At 40.5% G+C, this 27,903-nt stretch overlaps 3 protein-coding genes across 4 annotated transcripts in view; 2 read left to right on the top strand and 1 right to left on the bottom strand.

Moving 5' to 3' along the window:
* ADCY3 (adenylate cyclase 3) overlaps positions 1-1,422 on the top strand; it is an 81,100-nt gene extending 79,678 nt beyond the window's left edge. Inside the window, exon 22 of the mRNA XM_045549172.1 lies at positions 423-1,422. Within this exon, the coding sequence (XP_045405128.1) occupies positions 423-605 (183 nt within the window). The 3' untranslated portion in view covers positions 606-1,422. The remainder of the gene's footprint in view (positions 1-422) is intronic.
* On the bottom strand, positions 1,085-18,473 carry CENPO (centromere protein O). 2 transcript variants are annotated; one of them, XM_045549174.1, is made up of 8 exons: positions 18,223-18,473; positions 17,923-18,039; positions 12,605-12,774; positions 5,365-5,482; positions 4,405-4,664; positions 3,346-3,517; positions 2,442-2,607; positions 1,085-1,235 (listed from the first exon to the last, which is right to left on the bottom strand). In XM_045549174.1, the coding sequence occupies exons 2-7, from the start codon at positions 17,966-17,968 to the stop codon at positions 2,471-2,473; spliced, it is 903 nt and encodes a 300-aa protein (XP_045405130.1). In that variant the 5' UTR covers positions 17,969-18,039; positions 18,223-18,473; the 3' UTR covers positions 1,085-1,235; positions 2,442-2,470. The 2 variants fall into 2 exon arrangements, with proteins under 2 accessions (XP_045405130.1, XP_045405129.1); XM_045549173.1 differs by lacking the exon at positions 1,085-1,235 and having other exon boundaries at positions 1,417-2,607; positions 18,223-18,472.
* Positions 18,470-21,319, top strand: PTRHD1 (peptidyl-tRNA hydrolase domain containing 1). The gene is made up of 2 exons (XM_045549175.1): positions 18,470-18,740; positions 20,985-21,319. The coding sequence occupies exons 1-2, from the start codon at positions 18,489-18,491 to the stop codon at positions 21,153-21,155; spliced, it is 423 nt and encodes a 140-aa protein (XP_045405131.1). The 5' UTR covers positions 18,470-18,488; the 3' UTR covers positions 21,156-21,319.
* The last annotated feature ends 6,584 nt before the right edge of the window (positions 21,320-27,903 follow it).

The following is a 27,903-nucleotide window of genomic DNA, read 5'->3' as shown; positions in this document are numbered from 1 at the left end:
CTTTTTGTGCCTATAGCAGCTGCCCCTGCAGCAATCCTGCTCTGTATCAGCTGGGTCTGGCAGAAAAGCTCCACAAAAGGAGCAAAGGGACAGAGGACCAGGGAGTAAAAGTTCCCAGACAGTAGTGCCACCATGCAGGCAACCTGTGGCTGTCCCCATAGGACAGAAAGGATGAAGACTATCTACAGATCACTAAACGTCCTCCTGCCCTTACCCACCGCTGGGGGTGGAATGGAAGGGCCCGGCCCTGGGAGGGTTAGAGGAGGGTGCCAGGGGCCTGGTGCCATCTGGGACCTGTGGGTTATGCAGGGGTGAGCACTGTCTGGCTCAGCACTCAGCTCTAACCGCCCAAGACCCCATGGCCGCCCTGTCTAGGCTCCCCCTCTAACCGCAAGCCCTCCCGCTCTGTTCTCCTGCCACAGGTGGTGGAAGAAACACAAGTCATCCTTCGAGAGTATGGCTTCCGCTTTGTGAGGCGAGGTCCCATCTTTGTGAAGGGGAAGGGGGAGCTGCTGACCTTTTTCTTGAAGGGACGGGACAAGCCAGCTGCCTTCCCCAACGGCTCCTCTGTCACACTGCCCCACCAGGTGGTAGACAACTCCTGAGGTCCCACAACAATCCAAACGGGAAGGGAGAATTTATTTTTTTTAATCAGAGAAAGGCCTTGGGACAGGACAAATTACCAAGTCCCGACATTCCTGAATTGTTTAAGTGCACACTCACATAGACTTAGGTTTTAAAAATCTCCTCAAGCCTTCATTTGTTTGTGGACGTGTGAGCTCTGAGGGCAGCCATACTATTCCTCAGTGTGCCTGCAGTGTCCCCCGAGCAGGGGTCTTAGGCGTAGTGCTGGAACAGTCCTTTCAGAGCCCTCGATCCAACCCAGCCCTTCTCGCCCCAGACAGGCCCTGGCCACTGTGAGCAGGAGGGCGGCAGAGGCAGAGGGAGCTGCCTTTGCTGCACAGCGAGGAAGCTCTGCTCCAGAGGGGGCGGGGCGGGGCATGTGCCAGAGACGCTCTGCTCCCAGCTGGAACTTGAGAGCAGCGCTTTTCACTCTGGAGAGAGCTACGCTGGAGCCCTGGTTGTCTCCGCCTGGTCCGATTAGGTGGAAATGGCCCTAGTCCTGGCGTTCCTGATAATCTTGAAAGGTTCTTCTGGAACCCCTGTCACCTTAAGTCATGAGAGCAGAAAGTGCAATATTTCCTTTCACCTGGTGGGGGGAGGGGAATTTATTTCTGAAAGAAAAATATATAAACAGATCTTCTACATTTATATTTTTAACCTTCTGTTTAAAAATACTTTCCGATATTGCCTTGCCTTTTGAGCTCTTGCTACAGTCACCTTTGCTACTGCTTTAAAAGAGAATTTACAGGTATTGATAAAGAACAAGACTGTTTTATTAAAAGCTTTATTCAACTTGAATGAGATCATTGTGAAAATTCTGTTAATCTCTCTTATCTGAGAAGGGCTAAGTGCTTTGCTAACTAACTCCTGCCATGGGGCCTCACCACGTGCCTGGAAGCTTGCACACATGGAGGTCACTCCCGACCACAAGGTCTAGGAAGTGACCATTTCAGAGTGAAGCCTGAATGCAGCTCTGGGCTTTGGGCAGTAGTAGTAACGATCACTCCTGTGACTGGGCAACGAAGGGACAGGAATTGAAATGGGAGAAGTTGGCCGGCCAAACACACAGGTTTTTGCATCTGTGAACTGACCCATAAACCAAGGAACAAGAAGTGCCAGCAGATCAGAGGCCATGGTTACAGGGAGAAATAGTTCACTAAACAGACAGACTAGGACAAGGGAAGACACAGAGAGATGAAGGCCTATTTCCCTTTGCAACAATAACTAAGGTTATGGGCAGATTTCCAACCATGCTTTTTCACAAGGGACTTGATACGTTCAGCACTCTGTTTTAGGAAACTATTAGATACACTGACCCCTGAATACTTTTTCTGTATTGCTTTCTCATACCGTATTATGTATAAAACAGTGGCCTAGATAGCATACACTGCTCCAAAGATTAAACACACTTGCCCTTTTAACTATATGATCTACCTCATTATCATGAACCTGGAGTGTTCTAAGAACTTCTTTTTAAAACTCTCAGAACAGGAAAATGAGGCAGAATTACTTAAAGCTTCCATGAAACCTAGAAATACTGTTAGGTGAATGATACATCTTCCTTCTTCCATAAAATGTTGTCTTATCAGCCCACAAACCATTCTGATTTTCAACTAAAATGTATGACTGAATCATTCAATACCTCAAAAAACCAGATGATTTTAGGCATTATAACAAGTGACCAGGCTATTGTGGGAATTGTCACAAAATGCCAATGTCTATACTCAAATTTGCTCCTCATCCTGATGAAGTAGATGTCTGCTCACATTACAAGGGTGATTCCCAGGCAAGGCTGTCAACAGTACCAGTTTACTCACTTCTGACATGTTCCAGTGAAAAAAATATTTTAGGAGAATAGGCTCATAGCCAACGTTTCTCCTTTTTTTGCAAATGAAGCGAACACTTGATGAAGGGGTTTCGTACAGAACAGAATTTCATGGGCTGCTCGCTGCTCTTCCCAGGAGGTGGATAATACTTCTGTTCCTAAAAAATAAAGTCTGTCAGTCTCATTGAGTTCAACCAGGGGAATCAGAACTTGCATCCCTGATATTCTGGACTGATCTAACTTTTATTTTTTGGTCTGGACTGAGAGAGGTTGCCCCTTACTGGATGAATATAATTTTGAGACTGTTCACAGAAAAAAAACCTTTGAAACCTGTGGCAGCTTCAAAATGTCTGCCTCCTAAAAACATCTTACCCAATTTTTCATTATTGCCCATGCCATATTATGACAAATTTAACTGAAAAAGGTTCACAAATGTCTCTCTTGGCCAGCCCTGAAAATTTTCCATTTACAGAATACTCTGTAGAAAGCTAAGTGTACACTGACTTGTCCTGTCTGTTTGGCTGCACAGTGAAATGAGGCTTAGCTCCATTCACCATAAATGATCCTAGGACACAAACTTACTACTAGTTGTCCTTCTTTAAGCGGGGGGCTCCAATGAAATCAAATCATAAGCTAAAAGAACAGAACACTGGCAGAGCTGGATGGGACAAAGGAGGAGGGAAAGCTGGAATAATTTTGTTTACAAAGAGGAAAAGAAAGACTGATAGAAGTAACATAGTCTTTGTATCTTACAGTCTGAGTAAATTTATAGTACATCAACAGAAGAAAGTATCAAGAAGTTCACTTGATGTATTCTACCTATTTTACCTGTTTCATTCAACTTGAACAAACCAGAGCACATTATAATTTCTTCACTAAGGCATCCTTCCTCTTACCTTGATATGTAACGGCGACGTCAGTTGGAAGAGTTACTGTGAGGTCCTTATACAGCAATCTAGCACAAAATGGGAAAGCCTGACCCCTTGGATCCACTTTGTAAGTAAATGACAGCAAGTTACACAGTGAGTTTCTCTGCAAGGGCCCAGCCAGAAAGGCTGCAAAGTCACTCTAAAAGGGGTGAGGAACAAAACAAAGTATAAGATGATTACCACTGCAAAGGCATGGTTACAACACTTCAAATATATCTACCAAAAACGGACCACAAATTGTATTTCAGACAAATAAATGAGGGACAGAAAAGGCCTGAAAAAAACAACTAATGAAAGACTTATAAGATAACTTAGTGGCAGCCTAGAAAGACCTGTAGGAAGCACTTCCTAAATGGCCAAGGGTGCCGTGGAGGTGGGATACTGTTTCTGCCAAGAATTTCATTGACATTACTATATATGGCTAAGATGCTTCATGTTTTCATTCATGTATCAATTTAAGTTTAACCTATAACTGGAAGCTTCAGTCATTCCAAATACGTAAAGGGGGAAATGCTAAGCTTGTAAGAGCCACTTACTGCCTATTTGCATTCATTTCCTATTTACTTTTTTCACCCTAACCTTAGCTCAACTGCAGCGCTAAGAAAGTAGGCCAGAGTTTAGGGGACGATGGATAGCATTCCTCTATGGTACTTCAGAACCCATTATTCTCCTTCTGCTTACATCTATTCCCAAGGTTCAGGAAGGCACTTGGCATATAGTAGATGCTCAATAAATCCTTGTCAAAATATAGCAACTACATTCTACAACCTTGTAATAAAATTACAAGAGTACCATTCAAGAGTCATAATCCTTTGACCAGTACCTATGTTTCAACATCATCCAGAGGTTCAAAAGGGTAAGAAGAGGGTGGAAAATAGCTTGTATGTTAATAAAAACCAAACATTAGAAAAGTAATGGTCAAACTTCTGGCTAGGGAACATTTAAAATACAAAAGAAAACACCTCTGTTTCTGCCTTTTCTACCTTGGGCCCATAAAATGGGGTATATAACATCACTGACAGATACCTGAAGTTGATCCGCCTGGTACTTCCTCCCAGAGTAAGCATTTAAATACTCGCAGAGACTGAACAGGAAGTGCTGAATATCAGTCTGTAAGTATTTTGCAGCTATGTCTTCCAGAGGAATGAAGACTGGGACCGAATGGTGATATATCTGGAGTGGCTTCTTTATGACAAGATCCACAAAATAGGAATCCAGTAGGTTCCCCTCAAAAGCAGTATTGATGCAGACACAGACTCCTCGGCTGGTCAGTTTACCACTGAGCCCTGAGGCAAACGATAAGACGATACCTCTCAACAGATGTCGGGCAAAAGTGATGTCTTAATTCATCCATGCATCCCAGTCGCCTCTACAGTGCTAGTACATAACACGCCATGTGCACAAATGTTTGACTCTGGCTCACTTTGAGATTGTGTTGTTTAAACCATGGAAGAATGACGGAAAAGAAAAGACATCCTAAACGCCAAATTATTGACAAAGAAATTTTGAAATTTTCAGTTTAGCTATTCTCTTTTTTTTCCCCCTGAGTATCAAAGTAATTTATGACAGTTCTTTCCATAATCCTCTTTTGGCACAGATGGGAGAATAAATTCTTATTTATGGTGAAGCAGAGACTTGAGGGATTCAAACTATTTGACTAGTCGTGTAGAGCAAGCCAGCGGTAAAGGAAGTTCTAATGCAGAGTCTGGCACACAATGAATTGCTAAAAAAAATGGTCTAAGCCAGCCACCAACCAGTCTTCTGCTGTACAAAGAGGCCAATCTTGTAGATGAAGACGTGCCTACAACTAGCCTGCGTGTGTGCATGCATACATGTGAGAGAGAGAGAGAGAGAGACGAGGGTAGGGGCTGCAAAATAAATTCTCATGAAATTAGTCCAGAACTAATAATACATGTAGCAAACTAACTCACTAGAGACAGAAACCCAGACTGAATTAGGTTTAAAAAAAAAAAAAAAAAATCATACCTGTAAAACGATATGCCTGCAAAATGGCTTTCACATTTTTCTGTTTCCTTTCCAAAACTTCTTGTTCACTGATCTCCACTGTTTGGTCAGGGTCTACACTGGTAGTAGATGCTTTCACCTGCAAGATGTGCAACAAATCAAACTGGGTACAAAGGGGTACACCACAAAGTCCCTGCCCTCACCCAACTGGATAAGAGCTAAATACAGAGGATTTTATATATTGTAATATATCAAGAAATGTTACAGTGGCTGGTCAGTTAGTGCTATAAATTAATTCACACCAGTGGAAGAATCTTATGGTCACATTGTTAGGAATCAGTAGAAACTCTACTGGCCTGAAGAACAATTCAAATTTTGGCGGGAAAAGAGAGGCGTGTGAAAGGAGGAGGAAAAGGGTGTAAGGAAAATCTAGGATGAATGTGAGCAAAAGAGATGGCGGTGAAGAGGCGAGGCTGGGAAAGCTGGCCCAGGTTAGACGGTGCAGGGCTTCAGTGCCAGGACTCTAAGACTTACTCTTCTAGCTATGGCCCAGCAGACAGCTGACCCTCCCTCTGTGAACAACCATGAAAACGCAATAAAATACCAAAAATAAATAAGTAAGCAAGCAAAGAGACAGAAAATGGTTTGAAAGCATTAAGGAACAACCCAAATAGCCAGGTTTGAAGAATATAGATAAATGCTCTGAAGTTAGCTGGCTTTCTCTGCAGCCTTTCCCCTCAGAGCATTTGCGTGTTCGCAAGGCACATGGGCTCGACAGAAAGCTGTAGGCTACGCTCTGTAGCAGTCTCATTATCTGGGGAGAAAAACACTGGACATAAATGTTATCAAAGCAGCCTTTCTATGGGCCAAGATCCCACAGAAAAGGAACCCAACATTTTGAATGCAATTTGCTATTCCTAAACTGCAAATTGGTGATGGTACTGAGAAACCAAACAGAAAGAAGTTGCTAAAGGTTAAAAAACTAAGCAAAGCTTTTGGCAGAGCAAAATTTGGAGGTCAGGGCCTGCCAAGGAAGAGGGGCCTTAATAGATCTGGCCCTGACACACATCCAAACTTTCAATTAAGGGCCCTAAAAAAAAAGTTGCACCCTAGGAGTAAGGGCAAACTGCAAACAGACCACCTCATTTGGATTAAGGTGATGTGCCCATATGCTATCTGCCTGCCAGAAAAAAATTAAAATCCCTCCTGGAGGAAGATAACATAACTCAGAACCCCTATATTTTTTCATACACAATACTCATAATACAATCAAAAAAATTATTAGGTATACCAGGAAACAGATGACTGAAAACCAAGAGGGAAAAGAAGACAACAGAAACAGATGCAAGGGTTTCAGCTATTTGATTTATTGGGCATGGCCATTAAAATAGGTTAAAAGATGGAGAACTGATACCGAAGAGCTAGACTCTATAAAAAAGAATCAGATGGAAACCCTAGAACCAAAAAATACAGTAACTAAAATTCTAATAGCTTTAAAAGCCAACTAGACAAGATCATAAGTGAAGTGGAAAATAGGTATATTTTCACATCCTGATTAAAGCACATGGAGAAAAATAAGATTAGAAAAAGTAGTGAAGACATAGGTCACAGGAAAAAAAAAAAAACAAACCCCACCATACATAGGAGCCCCAGAAATAGAATGCGATAGATGCACTATTTGAAGAAATACAGCCAATTTTCCAAAAGACATGAAAAATATCAAGTAATTAATTTAAGCTCTACAAACACCAAGCAAGATAAACAAAACTATGCCCAGTTACATTATGATATAAAACTGCTGAAAACCAAAAACAGAGAAAATCTTAAAAGAAGCCTGAGGGGGGAAAAAGACATATTATAGTCAAACAACAAGACTAACACCTAACACCTAATAGAAACTATGGCCCTAGAAGACAACAGAATGATATATTTAAATGTTTGAAGCAAAATAACTTCCAATCTGTAACTCTATACCCGGTAAAAATATCCTTAAAATGTAAAAAATATAATGAAATAAAGGTGTTTTCAGACAAACAAAAATAGAGAATTTACTGTACCAAAAAAAGCTACTTCACTGAAGTAACATAACCCCATATGGAAATACGGAAGTGCAGCAAAGGAAGGGAAAGTTGTGTATAACCCTAAAGGAAGACTGACTGTACAGAACAAACAAGACAATAAAATAATACCATGGTAGAATGAGATCCAAATACATAAGCAGTCATAATAAAATTTCACGGACTAAATGTTCCAATTAAAAGACAAAGATTGCCAGGCTGGATTAAAAATAATCTAACCAGATGCTACTTAAAATAGAAATACCTTAACTATAAGGGCATTGAAAGGTTGAAAGTAGAATGATAGATGAAATTTACTGTGTAAACCGTAGCCAAAAAAAAGTTGTACTAGCATTTGTCAAAGTAGAGTTTAAGGCAAGAAATTTAACTAAAAGGAAACATTTCTTAATAAAAAGTTAACTAAGCCAGGAAAATATAGTAATCCTAAATTTGTTTGCACTCAATATACACAGAAACACAGAATAAAAGGGAAAAAACAGATTTATAACCACTGTGGGAGATTTTAACAAAACTCAGTAACTAATAAAACAAGTAGACAAGTCATTAAGGATAGAAACTATCTGAAACATGAACACACTTGGTCTATTTGATACATATAAAATACAGTACCCAACAACCAAAAATCCACATTTAATGCACATGGAACATTTACCAAAACCAACCACATGCTGGGTGTCATGTTCTCTGACCACATGGAATGAAGCTATAAATCAGTAACTTAATACAATAACTAACACCCAAGTTTTTGGAAATGATACATTTCCGAAACAAATCCATGGGCAAAGAAGATACCACAATGAAAACTGAAAATATTTTGAATTGAAATAATGAAAATATAACATATCAAACTTATGGGATATAGCTAAAGTTATGCCTAGAGAGAAAATTTACAACTTTAAATGCATACAAGATAAAAGACTAAAAACTATCAAGAGATATTCATCTCAAGAAGCTAAAAGAACAGCAACTTAGATCCAAAGAGAGTAAACAAAGGAAGGACACTGGGTACAGTGGCTCATGCCTATAATCCCAGCACCTTGGGAGCCAGGAGTTTGAGACCAGCCTGGGCAACACAACAAGAACCTATCGCTAAAAACAAAAATTAGCCAGGTGGCTTGTACTACTCTGGAGACTGAGGCAGGAGGATCATTTTGAGCCCAGGAGTTTGAGGCTGCAGTGAGCTATGATCACGGCATGGTGCTCCAGCTTGGGCAACAGAGTGAGACCCTGTCTCGGAAAAAAAAAAAAAAAAAAAAGAAAAGGAAATAATAATGAGTAGAAAGCAGTGAAAATACAGAACAAATGAACAATAGGGAAAAATCAACAAAGCCAAAAGTTGGTTCTTTGAAAAAGGTACAGAAGTGATAAAATGTGAACAAGACTAATTAAGGGGAAAGAAAAAGAGTGAGAGCAAGTACAAATTACCAGTAACAGAATAAAAAATAAGACAATATTACTGATTGATCTTATTCATAAGACAGTAAGTTGTTTTAAAAAGTTTCAGACAACTTTAAATGTGAGAGTTTACATGAAATGGATAAACTCTTTGAAAAATGCTACTTTCCCAAAGTGATCCAAGAAGAAATAGGAAATCTGAATAGTTTTATATGGATCAAAGGAATTGGACCAAGACTGGGCATGGTGGCTCACACCTATAAATCTAGCATTTTGAGAGGCAAAGGTGAGAGGACTGCTTGAGGCCAGGAGTTCAAGACAAGCCTGAGCAAGAGTAAGACCCCCATCTCTACAAAAAATTAAAAAATTAGCCAGGCTTGGTGGTGAGTGCCTGCTAGTCCCAGCTACTTGAGAGGCTGAGGCAGGAGGATCACTTTAGCCCAGGAGTCTGAGGTTGTAGTCAGCTATGATGACACCACCACACTCTAGCCTGGGCAACAGAGCAAGACCCTGCCCCCCGCACCCCATCCCCCCAAAAAAGAAATTGGGTCAGAAATTAAAAACCTTCCCACAGAGAAGGCGCAAAGAACTTTACCAGGGAATTCTTTACAAAAATGTAAGGAAAAATAACACCAGTTTTATATAAGCTCTTCCACAGAACAGAGGGAAAAAAGGAAAATACCTCAATCTGCTTTCTGAGACCAGCAGAAACTTGATGTCAAAACCTGATGAGATCATTACAAAAAAATAAAAAAGCATAGGGCAATCTCTCTCATTAGATGCAAAAGTCCTATTAGCAAATATTAGCAAATCAGATTTAGCATTATATAAAAAGAATACATCAAACCAAATTAGGTTTACTGCAAGAATGTAAGGGTGGTTTATCATTCAAACACCAATCAACATAAAATAAGGGAGAAAGCCTTAAAAAAATGCAGTAAAACCATTTGATAAAATGTAATACCTGATCACCATTAAAACTCTTAGCTAACTAGAAATAAAAGAGCATTTTCTTATTCTGATAAAGAATATCTATAAAATTTACTGCAAACAGGTTGACCCTATGACTGTTTCTACTCAACAACACACTAGAGATCTTAGTCAGTGGAATAAGGCAAAAATAAATAAATAAATAAAAGTTAGAAGGATTGGAAAGGAAGAAGTAAAAATTTAGCAAAGTTCCCACATATAAGGTCAATGTACAAGATTCAAATATATTTCTATATAATAGTATCAAATATTAAAAGATACAATTTCTAAAAAATAATACCATATATCAGGGGTCATGAAATACAGCTTGTAGGTCCAATCCTGGTAGACACTAATTTTGTAATAAGGTTTTACTGGAAAGTATCACAGTCATTTTTTTTACATACTGTTTATGGCTACTTTCATGCTTTAACAGTAGAGTTGAGTAGTTGCCACAGAGACCATATGGCTCACAAAGCCTAAAATATCTGACCCTCAACAGAAAAAGTTGCTGACCCTTGTCATATACAATAACATCATGAAAAATTAAATACATAGGAATAAATATAATGAATGATGTTTAAGATGTCTACACACATAAAACTATATTCATTACTGAGAAAAATTAAAGAACTAAATAAAAAGAAAGACATACCATATACATTGACTGGAAGAAGCAATAGTGTAATTGAAGATTTCAATTCTCCCCAAATTGATCTATAGATTCAAAGCTATTCCAATAAAAACAGGTTTATTTTTGAAAATTGCTGATTCCCAAATTTACGGGAAATTCAAGAGGTGAAGAATAGGCAAGAAAATTCTGAAGAAGAGGACATATACTACAGGTGTCAAGTAAGCAACTCTGGTAGTGGCGCAAAGATGGACAAACAGATCAATGGAACAGAACACAATTCAGAAACAGACCCACACTGGACCCAAAGATCCGTTACAATAGAAGGGGAAAAGAGTGATCTTTTCAAGAAGTGGTACTGGATGAACTAAATACCCACATGGAAAAACACAAGAAAAGAAGGATGACCTCTATCATACAACACACACAAAAATCAATTATAGATGAATTGTATAATTCTAAAAATAAAAAACACTAAAACTTTTAAAAAATAACAAAACATCATTATGATCTTAAGTTAGTCGAAGATTTATTAAACAGGAAACAGGAGAACTAAGCATAAATTGCTAAATTGAACTTCAATAAAACAAAGATTTTCCTTCCATCACAGGCACCATTAGAGAAAAGGCAAGACACAGTCTAAGGAAGACTCTAATACACATACCCAATGAAGAACTCATAGCCAAAATATGTAAAGAATTCTACAATTTAATAGACAGACAACTTAATAAAAATTTTGCAAAAGCCTTGAAAAGCATAGTACACAACAAAAGATTTTCAAGTGTCCAATACAGGTATTTAACATCATTAGTTATTAGGCAAATGCAAACTAAATCTACAATAAGATACTATTACACTCCCACCAAAATGACGATTTTTTGAAACGGACAACAAGTATTGGTAAAGTGTGAAACGATGAAGATCTTACACACTGCTGCTGGGAATATAAAACCGGTATAATCACTTTCAAAAACTGGCAGTATTTATGAAAGCTAATATGACCATATCCTATGACCCAGCCATTCTACTAGGTATAAACCTAACAGACAAGTGTATATTTTTACACCAAAAGCCAGAAACAAAAATGTTCAGAGAAGCAATATTCATAATTGTCCCAAAGTGAAATAACCCAATAACCCAAATGTCATCAACAGCAGAATGGATAAATTGTAATATATTCATAAGATGGAATTGCTATATAGCAATTAAAAAAAAAAGTGACCACTACGCACAAGGTATAGATGAATTTCACAGACATGACATTTGACAAAAGAAGCCAGACATAAGAGTCTATACTTTTTACATTTACATGGAATTCAAAAATGCGTAAAACCAACCTATGGTGACAAAAATCAGAATAGTGGTTACCTTGAGAGAAATGCGTGGGAGGCAGCGAAGGGGGCACTTCAAGGGTACTGGTAATAGTCTATCCTTTATCTGTGTGGTTGTTACCTGGTTGTGCCCACTTTGTAAAAAAAGTTCATCAGATCTGTGCACTTTATAAATATTTTACTTTAATGGGAAGACAAGAAAATGAAGGAAGGCCGACCTTATTCCACGGGCAATGAATGATTATTGCATGTTTCTGAGCAGGGAAATGATGTGGTGTTTCATGAAGCATTTTCTTGGCTGTGCAGGATTTAGTGGAAAAGTAGAAATACTAGATGAGAGACCAACTAACAGACTACTGTAATAATCCCAGCATCTAAATCACTTGATAGATATTTACCTCATATGTGGATAACACCTGAGCTACAGCAACAGCGGGAGGAAGTGCAAAGACCGTATAAAGGAAAATTTGACAGGGCTTGCTGACTGGACCTGGACTAGAGAGAAAACTGCAAAGAGGAAGGGTCACAGTTTCCTGTAAGGTTTTAAGTCTGGGTGATGGAAAGATGTCACTAATGACAAAAGAACCAGTAACTCAAGTCAAGCCGCGATTGAGGTAATGGGCTTAGACGTCTGTGAGGGCAGGTTAAGAGTCTGTTGGGAAGAACTCACCTGGCCCATCAGTAGTGCCTGATAATTGTCAGGTGACAGCTCTCCAGGTTTGATCATTTGAGGGATCAAGGACTGAAGCCCATCCAGTAAAATCACAAGTAAAACACATTACACAAAGTTGCCAATTTCGGATCAAGTTTGTTCTTTACACCCTAGGAAATCCTGCCACTGTCACCCTTCCACTCACTCTGGCTTGCCGCTGCTTCACTTCAGCCCTCAGCTTATCTCGCAGACACCTCAGTTTACGAATCTTTGTTGCGAGAGCACTTCCCACCGCCTGTGCACTCTGCAGCTCTTCACGTTGTTTACCGGATCTGTTCACTCCAGTCTCCAGTCTTTCCAAGTAAGCTAAGACACCTAAGGAAAGTAAAAAAGGAGGTTCACAGGATGCCAAGGACTTCTAACTCTGGCAAAAGGAAGCATTTCAGAGAAGAACATAAGGTGACTCTTTTTTCCAAAACTCTGTGGCTAGCTCAATTGTTAGATAGCAGCCACAATTTATGGAACCAATTTATCACGGGAGCTAATAATTAAAATCAAAGATCATCAACCTCTTAGGTTGAACAGTGATGTAAAAAAACTGCCTGGACCAGGATACTACTCAAAGAGAGCATGAGAGAGAATCTGAATTGGCTATCGCATGCTGATGAGGCCGCAGTATTTTATCTAGGCCTACAGTTTATCGCAAACGCACATCTCTAGTGTGGAAAAGGATGATTTATGGCTTTACCGCAGACTAGCCAGAATCTCCCCTATTTTGTAGGGGGCTTCATAAGGATATACATCTATGAAAATCTTAATCTTCTCTCCTTGCCTTGGAACAGAATCCAAAAACTTATCTCATTCGTCTATCTAATTAAAACTAAAAACCTAGACTTTCTTATGGGGCAGGGGGTAATATTCCAGAAAAAACAAACAAAGAAACAAAAACTCCTGTGAGATCAAGTAGAAGCAAACACGCACTACATGCAGAATTGCCCTGTTTTAGGCATCGACTTCTGTTCCCTCTTGCCTTCTCAGGAACCCGAGATTACCGTTATCCCGGTTCTCTGCTGTATCCATTTTCTCTCAGCTGGACCCTTCCCCACGGGCTCAAGTCTCACTCGTCTTCAAACACACACTCACACACAGACTCACAGGCCCACCCTTGTCCACACATGCCTTCCGCCTACCATCTCCCTTTTTTCCCCTTTCTTTTCCAGGTGAACTACTTAAAAGACTTGCCCACACAGTCTGAGTATCCCTTATTCAAAATGCTTGGGACCACAAGTGTTTTAGAGATTCGATTTTTTTGAATTTTGGAATATTTGCATCATACTTACCAGTTTGAGCATCCCAAATCCAAGATCTGAAATGAGCATTTCCTTTGCATGTCACATGTCAGCACTCAAAAAGTTTCAGATTTGGCTTTCCGGTGCTCAATCTATGCTTACTTTCTCCATTTCCTTACCTGTTACTCATACCTCAACCCACTCTCAACTCACTTCTGTTCCCATCATTCTTTAAAACTACTCTAAGATCAACAGCGATGTTCATGTTGCTGAATTCAACGGACATTTTTCAAGCTCCCTCATCTCACCTCCCAGCAGTACATGACTCTACTGATCACTACCTTCCTGAAACACTCTCTTCCCTTGAATCCTATCATACCAGCCTCCTGGTTTTCCTCCCTCAATAAATGTTTATTAAGCGCTTATTTTGTGCCAAGCACTATTTCAGGCACTGGGAACACAATGAACAAGAGACAAAGACCTTGCTTTTGGGAAGCTTACGTTTTACCTGTCTGACCCCTCTTTCTGCTTTGCAAGCTTATACTCTTCTTGACCATTAAATGCTGGAATTTTCCAAAGCTCAGTCCCAAGACCTTTTTCCTCCTGAAGAAATCTCATCAGTACCCACAGCCTTAATGACCATCTACAAGTGAATGCCTCACAAATATGTATCTCTAGCTTATCTCTCCTGAACTTTAGAGAATATCTACCTGCTTTCTCAGTATGTCTACTTGGAAGTCTTAGAGGAACCTGACACTCAACATGTCCAAGACTGAATTCATCATCTTTCCCTTCCAAGGCCCTCAATCACTGGGACCACCATCTACCTAGTTATGTAAGCCAGATATTTAGCATCTTCTTTACACCTTTCTCCGTGCCCCAACCTCAATTCGTTACCAAATCCTACTGAATACACAGTCCTAGTACCTCTAAAATATGTCCATTTCTCCTCATCTGCACTGCCACCACTGTTCAAGCCACCGTCATCTCTGGCTTATTACAAGTTTCCTAGATGGCTCCTACACCAGAGGCATATTTCAAAATCTCAATTTGATCACGTTCTCCAGCTGGCTAAAGCCTTAAAATGACTTTGCACTGTCTACAAGGCCTGCTGGGCCCTGCCTCTCTCTCCTGTCCTCATCAATATAACAATGTTCCTTCTCTCTGCACTTCCTCACAGGCCTCCTCTCAGGCTCTCAAACTCGTCTGGTTCCTTCACAAGTGCGATTCCCTCTCCATGGAGTGCTATTTCCTAGCCCCTTTATCCGCTTTCACCTGCATTTACTCTAGCTCATCAGCACTCAGTGCAAGCAGCATTTCCTTAGGGAAACCTTTGCGGCACCTTCAGAACAAGGTCAGGTGCTTTTTCGTAAGATCTCAAAGAATTGTATAATTTTCCTTCAGAAAAAAATATAGTTTTAATTATATATTAATTAATGTGATTATTTGGTTGCTTCTCTCTTCCACTGCACCTTCAAGTTGCAAAATCAGGTACCACATATGTTTTTGTTCACCCATGTATCCCTAATAGCTAGCACAATGCCTGACATATGGTAAATGCTCTGTAAATATTTACCGAAAGATGGACAACCAGGCATGATCTCTTAAGAGATTAAGTTCACGTGGCATATGTCTACAGAAAAGTCCATATTAATGCAATAATATTCGTCAAAAAAGAAAATCTTAATAATAAATCAGCCCTAATAATTAGCATGTGATTAATTGCTTTATTAACAAATCTCTATTTATCCAACAAAACTATGTATTGAGAATCTACCATGGACCAGAGACTGAGCTTGAAGCTATTCATACTCTAATGGCAAAAGAAAGTCCTTGTCCTCACAGAGCTTACAAAAATTATTTAACGTCCAACCGGGAGGTATTTTGAAAAGTGCACACACCTGGTCTAAATTAAGGTGTTACAGGAGATGCTTGGTCAAATTCTACTTTATGGACCTAAAATTCCCTTGGTACTCACTATACATGTCATTTTTTTTCTTTGTAAGGAAAATGATAAAAATAACAACTTAAGACTGTTAATTACTGTCCTACTGTTAATTACTGTTCTCAAGTCACTAACAGAAAACGTAAATTCTGCATTACAAGAAATAGATATTAATGCTCCCAAAGTTTCTGAGATACATAGGTATTCAAAACTATGTCAGCTTGTCATTTAACGCTGCCACTAGAGAAAAGAGAGAATCTATCTATTGAGCTTGCCTCATCTTGGAAGATATGATTGCATTTCATTGCAGCCAGTCAGTTCTGTCCCAAAAAAGGTTACAAAAATGGTGAAAACCCCTCCCTATTTGAAGAAATCAACTGGTTGCAACTAAAATTCTGTGTCCTCCCCTCTGAGTGGGGAGTGCAGAATGCTCACTTTTGAAAGAATTCGAATCTGAAGCAGAAAGCTATTATAAAACCACACAAGTAGAGGGCTTAAAACCAGTATGAATAACAGCTACATGTTTAAATATTGTTTTGGGTAGAGAATAAAAGGGCTGTAGATAACTCCTTGACTGGTCTAAGCTGTTTGATAATCCAAAACTTCCACCAACCTCATCACATATTTTAAAAGAAACAAAATCAGTCATAGACTAGAGAATATGTTAATTCTGATTGTAACATGTTTCTAATACATAGTCACCAAACTTATTTCTAGTCTTGAAGTAACAATAAATCTTAACCCACATACTACTGATTATCTAAGTTTCAGCTTCAGTTATCTGAATATAGTTAATTCTCAGTTATCAATGATTATAACCCAGAGGAAAACAAGGTCACCAAATTTACTCTCTCAGAAATTGTTTTTAAAACTACAGCATTATGTTTTAAATTGGGTTTTATGCAAGCTCTTCCAAAGTGTTAATGCATAACCCTTCAGACTGAGACATCAGACTTGCATAAGTACTTCAAAGCTCTAAAAAGAACTAGTGGCACAGGACTATAAAGGCACACAATAACAAGAACCATCCACAAATATTACTGGGTATTAAAGAGGGAAGCAACCTTACTTCTGGACAGAAATTCAAAGGCAAATCTCAGTTGCCAAAGGATTGACTAAGGACCAATATAGTAAAGGTCATAGTGTAAAGGCCCACTCGCTAGGTGACCTATGTTTGCTTGACCTATGTCTGTAATTGGGAAAAAGTACCCTGCAGAGATAAATCAAAGCAATTAACTTGTAACTGATTGTTTAAACTTTCCAGCTGGCTGTCATAAAATTTGTTGTGCTTGCTTAACGCCTATAAGAATGCTCCTTAATTGGTGCTATCTGTTTCTGTAAACCTGCTCGCTTAAAGATTGTAACTGAAATGGGGGTCCAAGGCTGGTCCCAGACCCCACAGCTGTGGACAAGATGATATAATGTTGTTTCTACCACCGTGCCTAAAGTCACGTAGCTCTTAGGATAGTATAAAACCTCCCTGCTTTTTCGGCTCAGCACCATTCTCTGTACCTGTACCCTAACAGGGCAGGGGGTGGTCGCTGGCCAGCTAATAAAGACTCGTAATTTGGCTCAATTCAGTCTCTAGGTGGTCATTTCTCGTACTCTGCACTATAACACATAGTTTCATAATACTAATCAACTCTAATATTAAAGCGTTTGTTGAACCCTTGTCCTAGATGTTTCGTAGGAACACGTAACGAATTAGAGCATTTATTGAACACTTCCTATACATTAGACAAGTGGTAAATGCTTTACTTGAAAAGCATGGAAAGAGTTAAACACTAATTCCGAAACCACCACAAAAATGCTATTATTCACCTCCATTTTCCATATGAAGAAATTGAGGCAGAGAACAGTAAAGTAACTTGTCCAAGGCCACAATATTTATACGGCAGAGCCAGGACTCAAACCCAGGTCTAACCAACACAAAGTCACTGCCTCACACTGACCCTCCCTCAGGAGAAATGCATAAATGGCCCCAAAAAATCCTGGGACGAGAGGAAAGATATCTCACTGGCTAGAACTGTAGCTCTAAATATAAACACAGAGCGTACTATGAATGCAACTTACTAGTGTCCAAAGGAGCAGCAGCCTAGAAACAAAGTAATTTTTCCTTGTCAAATGGTTTTGGCTGCCTGTCCGTTTAAGTTTTCAATGTTAGTTCCTTTCATCATTCTGTTTCCAAACAGGACAGGTCATACATCTTACAGGAAGAAAGGGTTCTTCCAGCCTGCGGGTCATCTTTGGACAGCAGTAGGAAGGGGGAACAGGCGACCCTTTGGTTACCTCCTTTGGACTTTCCGTCTTGACATAAAGTATTCGCCTGCTCCATTTCCTCAGATTCCCAAGAGCCTTCCCGTGAAGCTGTCTAGGCCAGTGGTATCAAGGACCTAGAAATCCTTCCTGGTAAAAGAAAATGGAAACAAAGTCACATCTATTCCCATTCAGACAAACCCGGGTGGCAGGGCACTCACCACTCAGGCACGCCCCCTCGGCCCCCGGATAACCCGTGTCACCCCTAAGCACTCCCCTTCCCTGACTCGCCGGCCGGTTCCCCGGGTCCTACTCTGCTGTGTCCACACCTACCTCCCCGCCCCCGGTGCGCTCCCGAGGGCACGGCCCCTTTGGTCCAGCAGGTTTTTTAAAAGACCGCTCAGCCCGCCACCGCGGTCACGGTCCTGTGGTTCCTTGGGGCTTCCTTTCCCCAACCATCTTCCCTCTTGCTCATCCAGGCCAGGAGTGAGAGTTCCCGCCGTCCTCGTCTTCAAAACTAATCCAATCAATCCCGGCGTACTTTGCGCACCCGCCGTACAAAATCATGGCGGCGCTCAGAGCCCCTCCCTGATCCCAGAATGCACCGGGCAGTAGGTCCGGTCTTTTGGGTCGTCTGGAAGATGGCGGCCTCCAAGGCGGAGCCGCAGGTCCTGGTACAATACTTGGTGTTACGAAAGGATCTATCACAGGCTCCGTTCTCCTGGCCGGCGGGCGCACTGGTAGCGCAGGCTTGTCACGCAGCCACCGCGGCCTTGCACATTCACCGAAACCACCCGGACACCGCAGCTTACCTCCAAGAGCTAGGGCGCATGCGCAAAGTGGTCCTCGAGGTGAGGCACAGGAGCGGAGGGGGAGGGACGCTGAGGGCGTTGAGACCGGAAGTGGGTGTGGTCTTGGGTAGAAAGGCCCAACTTTGCGGAGTGGGTGTGGCCTGAGTGGGGAGGAAACTTTAACATTTAGGTTTTGGAAAATGGTCTGATTCCCGGGAGCTTTCCCTTGGGCAGGGCCTGGTTGTGTGTAGAGTGGACATCGTGTCTATTATTAAGGCTTTTCCGCACCCTTCCCGGGCTCACTAGGAACTAGTGGCTTCTGTGTCCCGTCTTTTTAAAGCCGTGCCCAAAAGTACTGTCCTCCAGCAAAACCAACCCAGAAGCGATAAGGACACAGGTTCCTTATTGCCATGGGAACAGTGCAAAGGGAAGTCAAACTGAAGTATTTACCTAGATATAGCGCCAAATTATTTGAAGGTAAATGTTAAAAACCCTAGTGTAAGTTGAACCTAGCATCTTTTAAAATAGTGGTAAAGTTCTTTTTGCAGATTACCAAACAGATCTTACCCTTTGACTCTGTTAATCCTGCTGCTAGAAATGTATCCTAATAACCAGATGCACCCGAAGAGCTTTGCACAAGGACATTCGTAGGAGCACTTTATATTGGTAAAAAAAGGTGGAAATTATTAAATTTCCAATACTAGGGATTGGTTAAATTAATCGATGCCTTTATAATATATTATCGTGAAGCTAGCATAAATCATGTTTTTGAGGCATATTTAGTGTCACGGAAGACTGCTGATGGTAAGATACTAACAGAACTATATGCTATATACAAAATGATCCAAATTTTGAAAGAAAAAACCGAGGAAATATATCTAAATATCAAGTAGTGAATGGTGAGATTTTGGTTATTTCCTAATGCTTCTCTATATTTTAAATTTTCTACATTAAGCACATATTTTATAATGAGGAAAAAAATTGCGTTAAAATAAATGAGAACTCAGATGGAGGAGTGGGGTGATACCTTCATGGATACCTGGCAAAGACAGATTTGAGTAGTGAAACATCCAGCAGTATAACCTGTAGGAAAAAATGTCTTGAGAATCTATGAGCAGGCAGAAAAAAAGCAGATAGGTTTTCCTTAGATCTTTTTCTAGGAAGAGGGCCTCAAGAAATCATCAGGTTCAGATTCCTCTTGTCTCAGATGAGCCATCTGTAGCCCACAGAGATTAAATGACTCCCCTGAGTTTGAAAGGTATCTGATGATCCTTAGTTGTTAGCCATGCCTCAAGAAAGGGACTTAGGAGTCAATACTGATTAAATTGAGGTGCTTTTGTTAGCCATAAAGGCTGGTAGAATATAAGACAATACCAAGATTAAATACATCTATTGGGTATGTGCCAGGCATAGCCTAATTTCATTGAATCCTTACTGGAAAGCGTTATCCCTATTTTAGAAAGGGGAAAAGAGGCTAGCTAAGTCACATACCTTATTCAAGATCACAGTCGGAGTATGGAGTCCAGTGGTCTGACCCCAGAGGCTCACTGTATCTCATTGTGCTATGCCTGGTGCTGAAGAAGACAGGAGTAGTTAATGAGTCCTCCAGCAGGGCTCAGCCCAAAGGACTCAGTAGTTAAAGAGTGGCAATCCTGGCATTCTCTGATTTGATGAGACAAGCCTCTGGTTATCTTAGTGGCTTCGGCCTTCATAGGCAAAAAATACACTTTATGCAAAATAACATACATTATTTTTTGAGTGGTAGTTTTAATACTCCTTGTGATGGTATTCAGCCTGGGTGAATGGGTGGTAAGGATGACCCAGAAACAATTTTAGAAGTATGTCAGAGAATAGTTTACTCTCCCATGATGTGAGTAAACAAGCAGGAGCTCTCCTAGGAGAAGGAAAATCCTTCTAGGTTCATGTGACATAAACTAGGAGGGGAGGAGGATGTGATTTTAGAAATCCTTCTAGCAGTCAGCTCTTAGAGCTAGCTGAACAATTAGGGTTAGATATTATGGGCACCAGCTATAGGAGAACTAGAAAAGGTACACAGTGTAATTACTGACAGCACATACAACATCTCCAGAGGGAAGAGAAAAATCTCCATTTAATATAAATAGCAATATTAAGCCTCTCCCCCTCCCTGCTGCGAGGCAGAGAGTGAAAGGCAACCAAGAGCAGCTCCTTCTTTTGTAAAGCTGTTCTTCCACTTTGGTTAAGAGGATGCCCACCCCCACCCCCCTTTTTGGCCTTTTGATACTGCCTAAATGAGCTATTCAATCTGTGTTTTGCTCCTTGTAGGCCCCAGATGAGACCACCCTGAAGGAGCTGGCTGAGACTCTGCAACAGAAGAACATTGACCACATGCTGTGGCTTGAGCAGCCAGAGGATATCCCTACTTGCATTGCACTGCGGCCCTACCCCAAGGAAGAAGTGAACCAGTATTTGAAGAAGTTCCGATTGTTCAAATGACTGCTGCTTTGATATAGTTGTATGTCAGCAGGATCCAGAAACAGCATGCCATTCACCCCTAAGCATCACTTACTCCTTTCAGTGTCAGCTTGCTCCTCCCTTTCAGTGGTAATGGCTTCTTGGGGGTCAAACACGTGTTCATATTAAAGTTGTTATTAATAGTACTTCCTCTTATTCTTATTAATAAGTTCAAGTGGGGAAAGTGGGTAACCAGTAATATGTCTGTGGGTCATTGCTCAAGTAGATTTGGTTAGACTTTGGTATGGGGGTCAAGGAAAGGCCCTTCCTTTTTTTTGTTAGGAATAACGGAATTATTCAAATCCCCAGGTTTGAATCTTTGCTTTTGAATTCCTTATTTCTTATTCACATCCAGTTATCATATTTCATTGAATCTAAGACAACATCAACTTTAAGATGCAGCATTATTTTATATATTGTTAAGAAGAAATACTGCCAATTAATGAAGCCATGCAATTGACTGTATTTCAGTATCAAAAATGTTAAAATTTATGTATATATATATCTTTATATATGTATGTACATACATACATATGTACATACATTATTGATTAGATTTGGTGAAATCTGTCAAATACTACAGCTGTGTTCTTGTTTCAGGGCTGCCCCCCTGGAGCAGGCTCTCATTTTGCTCCCTGGAGCATCCCCTGGTCACTCACCTCCAGTGCAGCCTGGTTCCAATCCAGCAGACACTGCTGCCAGGTTTATGTAGATGGGATCACTGAGCACCCTGTTGAGGATAGACTACTTGCCCATGGATTAATGCTAGCACTCCTTAGCTTAGCCTTCAGACCCTCCCCATTTACATTTCCTACCTATCTTTTTTTTTTTTTTTTTGAGATGAGGTCTTATTCTGTCATCCAGGCTGTAGCGCAGTGACACAAACTAGGCTGACACCATGGCACTCTAGCCCAGGCAACAGAGTGAGACTGTCTCAAAACAAAACAAAAAAGACAAACCTGGTCTATAGGCTTTGGTAGGTTTCTTAAAACTGGGAAACATTTTACAATTAACAACGTGCTTCCATACTAATCAATCCTGACCACTTTGTGATGCAGGCAGCCTTGTCTCAGAGTTTACGAATTCAGAAAGGCTTTGACTTGCCCAAGATCAAAGTCAATGGCAGGACTGGGACTGAAAAGCAGGTCTTTTGTCAGTGCAGCTTTCTTAATCTCTCACAGTTGGTAACTAATTTGGTTTTCCAGCCATCTAAATACTAGCGGGTAGTTCAAAAAGGGGTCATGAGTAGTTCAAGTGCTGGAAAGCTGTGTCTTCCATTTTAAATTGGTTAATTGACATTCTGGATTATAAATCAGCCTCTGTGACTGAGAGTTGTGTGACTCAACACCCTAGAGCCCAATTATCACTGATGAGCTGACAAAGTTGAGTTTCTGAACTTGAAAAGCTGAGGGTCAAAGCCTAGGTCACTGTCTCTCATGGCACTGGCAGACTGCAGAGGTCTCCCCTAGGGAGGCATGTTAAAAATTGCTTGTTTTAGTTTAAATCGACACACAACTTCCCCACAGATTCCGAGATGCTGTCCTAGGGGTGTGCACTCCTCATCACTTCCTGGTTGAGAAGGTGGCAATAGTGAGCCATTGTTACGGATGGGAAGGTGTTAGTGTGGAAAAATGGTCGAGAACCACTGCCCTCAGCTATGATTGCCTCTCAAGTTTTAGCTGTCCTCTGAGGTCAAGCTTTGCACAGCACCAGTTTTCCCTTCTCTAAGATCCAGAGGTTCACAGGTTTTGAATGCTGGTGTAAGGCTGAATTTAGCTGTGGGTTTGTTTGTTTGAGACAAGGTCTTGCTGTGTCACCAGGGCTAGAGTGCTGTGGCACCATCACAGTTCACAGCAACCTCAAACTCCCAGGCTCAAGCAATTCTTCTGCCTCAGCCTCCCAAAGTGCTAGGATTACAGGCGTGAGCCACCGCACCTGGTGCTGAGTGGATGTGCCACTGATGTCTAATAAAAATCTTAAACTTACCATGACAGAAAATGAACTAAACTGCTTCTATCTCTGTTGATGGCGATTCCATCCTGCAGGCTGCTCAGGCCAAGAACCTGGGAGCCATTCTTGACTCTTGTCTCACACCTCACATCTGATACAGCAGCAAATACTCTTGTGTCTACTTTCAAAATATATCCAGACTGTGACCCCTTCTCACGATTTCTCCTGCTACCATCCTGGTCCAAGTCATCATCTCTTGCCTTGATTATTGCAATAGCCTCATAACACGTTTCCTTGCTTCTGCATTGGCCTTCTCAACACAAAAACCAAAGTAATCCCTTTAAAACCCAGGTAACAGCATACCATTCTCCTGCTTAAAATCCTCCAATGGTGTCCATCTGAGTTAAAGCCCAAGTTTTCATTTGGTCTACAAAGCCCTACCCCATCCTGGCCCTCACCGCCTCCTTGACTTCAACTCCTACTGCTCTCATTCACTCTGCCCCTGCCTCAAGACCTTTGCACCTCTGCTTGGAAAGCTCTTTCCTCCATATTGCTATTGTTCACTATCTCACCTCCTTCAGGTTGTCACTCAAAATGTCACCTTGTCTGAAGGCCTGTTCTGATTTTCCTGCTTTAATATCCCTCCTTCCCTATTTTTCTCCACAGCACTTGCCACCTGATACACCATGTATTTCGCTTATTTGATCATCCAGCAACCTCCATTAGAATGCAAGCTCCACAAGAGAGGGGTTTTTATTTTCTTCATTAATATAGTCCCAGTGATTGGAATAGTATCTGGCAAAAAGTAGGTATTCAATATCTGTTCGATGAACATATTGTCATTACTACTAAATTACTTGTCAAATATTATTCAATATAGCTAATGTGCAATTTTTAAAAAACAAATCCTTGAATCTAAAGGTTTTCAAGAAGACTAACTGCAACTTACTTTTGAGCTGGAAATTGATAAAGTGACTGAAGTTATCTTGTTATTTATGGTTACAAAAATCACATATCAAAGACTGATTTAAAAAACCTAAAATTGGTTCATTACACTATTCTTTCCACTTTCATATATACTTGAAAATGTCCTTAATAAAAGGCTTTAAAAAAAACTTTTGATGGAAGGTAGGATGAAATTTAAAGCCTAAGCTGAGAAGTGCATGAGTCTTTAAATAGAGTACATTCTATAGGGAGCCTTTTTCCTTTTTTTTTTTTTTTTTTGAGACAGAGTCTCGCTTTGTTGCCTGGGCTAGAGTGAGTGCCCTGGCATCAGCCTAGCTCACAGCAACCTCAAACTCCTGGGCTCAAGCGATCCTACTGCCTCAGCCTCCCGCGTAGCTGGGACTACAGGCATGTGCCACCATGCCCGGCTAATTTTTTCTATATATATTTTAGTTGGCCAGATAATTTGTTTCTATTTTTAGTAGAGACGGGGTCTCGCTCTTGCTCAGGCTGGTATAGGGAGCCTTTTTCCAAGTTGGTTTTCGTTGAACTTTAAAGTCTAGCTTGCTAAGTAATTATCATTTAAGATAATCGCTAACATTAGAAGAATGTTAAAATGGAAAGCTAATTTAAAAAATTAATGCTTATTTTTATAAAAGTTTGCAAGTTAAAAAGGAAAATGAACAGGAAATGTGCAGCCTAAAATTTAGTCCAGGCAGGTGTATGATAAATTATTTTAGACTTGAAAAAAAAGCAGGACTGGGCTCCTTCTTCAATTATAAGAAACCCCAGGTAGAACCCTTGTTCCTGTTGGAGAGAAGAAGGTCTCTCTGTTCATTGACCTGTCCCCTCTGTTCACTTTCTAAGTCATTCAGCTTTTAGAGGCATTGGTTTTAAAGGCCCAATGGAAATTTCATGAGGAGCCGTCTTATTCTTGTTTAATTCCAACATGAATCACTTCTCAGCAGCATTATATTGGAGGTAAAGAAGAGAGTAGCTATATATACATTTTGAGAGGGAAGACTGGAAGTGATTGTCTCTCCTGATCTGCCTTTTCTCTTTTCTCAGTTAAGATGATTGTCAACCCAATCAGCTGATTTTCAGTGAGGAGGTAATATCTGAGAAGCGTAAAGGGTTTAACAGAAGCATATATCTATAAATAAAATCTGAGAGCTTTATGAATATTAAAGATAACTGCTAATGTTCTGCAAGATCTCCAAATATGTGGAGGCTACTGGAGTGTGAGATTTTCAAAAACTCATGAAAAGGACCTGCATTCACTCACATTTCATGAAAAAAGGAACAATTGTCAAGATAAAATCATGACCTTGTCTTGAACTCTTAGACACGACTGCAACCTTCCATTAGCTCCAGAATCCAGACTCCCAGGAGACAACTCATTGCCTGGTCTGTCCATCAGCAATTTCCCCTTACTTAAAATATTGCCTCAATCAGAATTTAATTTCCTATTATGTAGAAGGCTTTGAGGGAGGAGAAATAGGATGTGCACCTTTTCTTTAAGAGGCTCACAAATTAGTGGAGAAAAGAGATGTACATATAACCATGTGCCAATGGAGGCCCAAACACTGCAGCAACACAGTAAGTGTAAAGGAAAAGCTCATCGAAATGTGGGGACCAGAGAAGGCTCTGGGTGAAAAGGAGTCTCTAATACTAGATTCTTAAGGCTGTGTTTAGAAAGATTTTTGATGCTTGTGTGAAGGATGAATATAAGAGGCAAGAAGATAGTTATCATAATCATCCAAAGAAAGACACTGAGTCCTGAATTGGGCCAGTGACTCACAGGGGTAGGAAGAAAGTGGCCAGGAGGGTCTACAAAGGCTAACTTCTTGCAATTTGGTGAGATGAGTGGGAGGAAGTTGTTGAAAATGACCACTAACAGAATGATGATGCAATCAGTTCAGATACGAGACACAGGGATGTATTTGTGGGGAATAAGTTATTTGGTTTGGGACTTAAGCTTGAGGTGCTGGCAGTGGAAGGGTAGGATACATGTGGTAATGTTCACCAGTCAGAAATTTAAGGCTGGATCATGAGAGAGATACTGGCTAGAAGAGTGGATTTAAGATGCATAGACATGTAGGTGGTACTGAGTTTAAGAGAAAAGATGAAACTGTTCAGGAATAATACAGCAGCCTGTGTGACAAACCCTTACACAAACTTAAGACATATATACTTCAACAATGTCAAAATTAGTGCTCAGCTTTATTTTCAAAATGGAAACCACTACAAGCTTTTAAGGAACTTGAGTTCCAGAGAGTAATTTTTAACTCATCTGGATTCCCACAGTCTTTGTGTCATTGTCCAATGGTGATTTTATCTCTAATATTTGTATCGTGCAGTGGAAACAATGGCAGTTTTCATCCCAAGGATTGACTCTTGGGTCTAGCACTTGGCCACCTGACCATAAACCTGAGCTTTAGCTTCACCATCAGGCCCATAATTGCTTTATAGGATTTTGCAAATCAAATGTACGTAAAAGTGCTGTACAAACATAAGAAATTATTAACATAAGAGTAGGTTATTAAAATCAAAGACTCAATACCCTTCACAATAGCAACAAAGAAAATAAAGTACCTAGGAATATATTTAACTAAGGAGGTAAAAGACCTCTACAGGGAGAACTATGAAACACTGAGGAAGGAAATAGCAGAGGACATAAACAGGTGGAAAACCATACCATGCTCGTGAGTCGGCAGAATCAACATTGTTCATACTACCCAAAGTGATCTACAGATTCAATGCAATCCCTATTAAAATACCAACATCATTTTTCAAAGATATAGAAAAAATAATTTTACACTTTGTATGGAACCAGAGAAGACCCTGTATAGCAAAAGCAATCCTAGACAATAGGAACAAAATGGGAGACAATAATTTACCAGATTTCAAACTATACTACAAGGCTATAGTAATTAAAACAGCTTGGTACTGGCACAAGAACAGGGACATTGGCCGGGCGCGGTGGCTCACACCTGTAATCCTAGCCCTCTGGGAGGCTGAGGCGGGTGGATCGCTCAAGGTCAGGAGTTTGAGACCAGCCTGAGCAAGACCCCGTCTCTACTAAAAATAGAAAGAAATTATCTGGACAACTAAAAATATATATAGAAAAAATTAGCCGGGCATGGTGGCACATGCCTGTAGTCCCAGCTACTCGGGAGGCTGAGGCAGTAGGATTGCTTAAGCCCAGGAGTTTGAGGTTGCTGTGAGCTAGGCTGACACCACGGCACTCACTCTAGCCCGGGCAACAAAGCGAGACTCTGTCTCAGAAAAAAAAAAAAAAAGAATAGGGACATTGATTAGTGGAACAGAACTGAGAATCCAGATACAAAACCATCCTCATATAGCCATTTAATCTTTGACAAAGCAGACAAAAACATACACTGGGTAGAAGAATCCTTATTCAATAAACGGTGCTGGGAAAACTGGATAGCCACATGTAGAAGACTGAAACAGGATCCACACCTTTCACTTCTCACAAAAATCAACTCATGGTGGGTAACAGACTTAAACCTAAGGTGTGAAACTATTAGAATTCTAGAAGAAAATGTGGGAAAAACTCTTATAGACATTGGCCTAGGCAACGAATTTATGAAGAAGACCCCAAAGGCAATCACAGCAACAACAAAAATAAATAAATGGGACCTGATCAAATTAAAAAGCTTCTACACAAAGAAACTGTCATGAGAGCAAACAGACAACCTACAGAATGGGAGAAAATTTTTACATGCTACACATCCAACAAAGGGCTGATAATGAGAATCTATTTAGAACTCAGGAAAATCAGCAAGAAAAAAATCAAACAACCCTATCAAAA

This window comes from Lemur catta, chromosome 4, assembly GCF_020740605.2.
Source record: "Lemur catta isolate mLemCat1 chromosome 4, mLemCat1.pri, whole genome shotgun sequence".
NCBI lineage: Eukaryota > Metazoa > Chordata > Mammalia > Primates > Lemuridae > Lemur > Lemur catta.
Note: the sequence above shows the minus strand (reverse complement) of the source record. Positions and strands in the feature narration are given on the sequence as shown.

What these genes read in the sequence shown, in the direction of transcription:
- CENPO (XM_045549174.1), bottom strand. Translation starts at nt 17,968, where the DNA reads ATGGAGCAGGCGAATACTTTATGTCAAGACGGAAAGTCCAAAGGAG. An exon ending in ACCAGGCGGATCAACTTCAG is followed by an intron (nt 3,518 to 4,404) that starts GTATCTGTCAGT and finishes CACCCCTTTTAG; the next exon opens with AGTGACTTTGCAGCCTTTCT. An exon ending in CGTCGCCGTTACATATCAAG is followed by an intron (nt 2,608 to 3,345) that starts GTAAGAGGAAGG and finishes TTTATTTTTTAG; the next exon opens with GAACAGAAGTATTATCCACC.
- PTRHD1 (XM_045549175.1), top strand. Translation starts at nt 18,489, where the DNA reads ATGCACCGGGCAGTAGGTCCGGTCTTTTGGGTCGTCTGGAAGATGGCG. An exon ending in TGCGCAAAGTGGTCCTCGAG is followed by an intron (nt 18,741 to 20,984) that starts GTGAGGCACAGG and finishes TGCTCCTTGTAG; the next exon opens with GCCCCAGATGAGACCACCCT.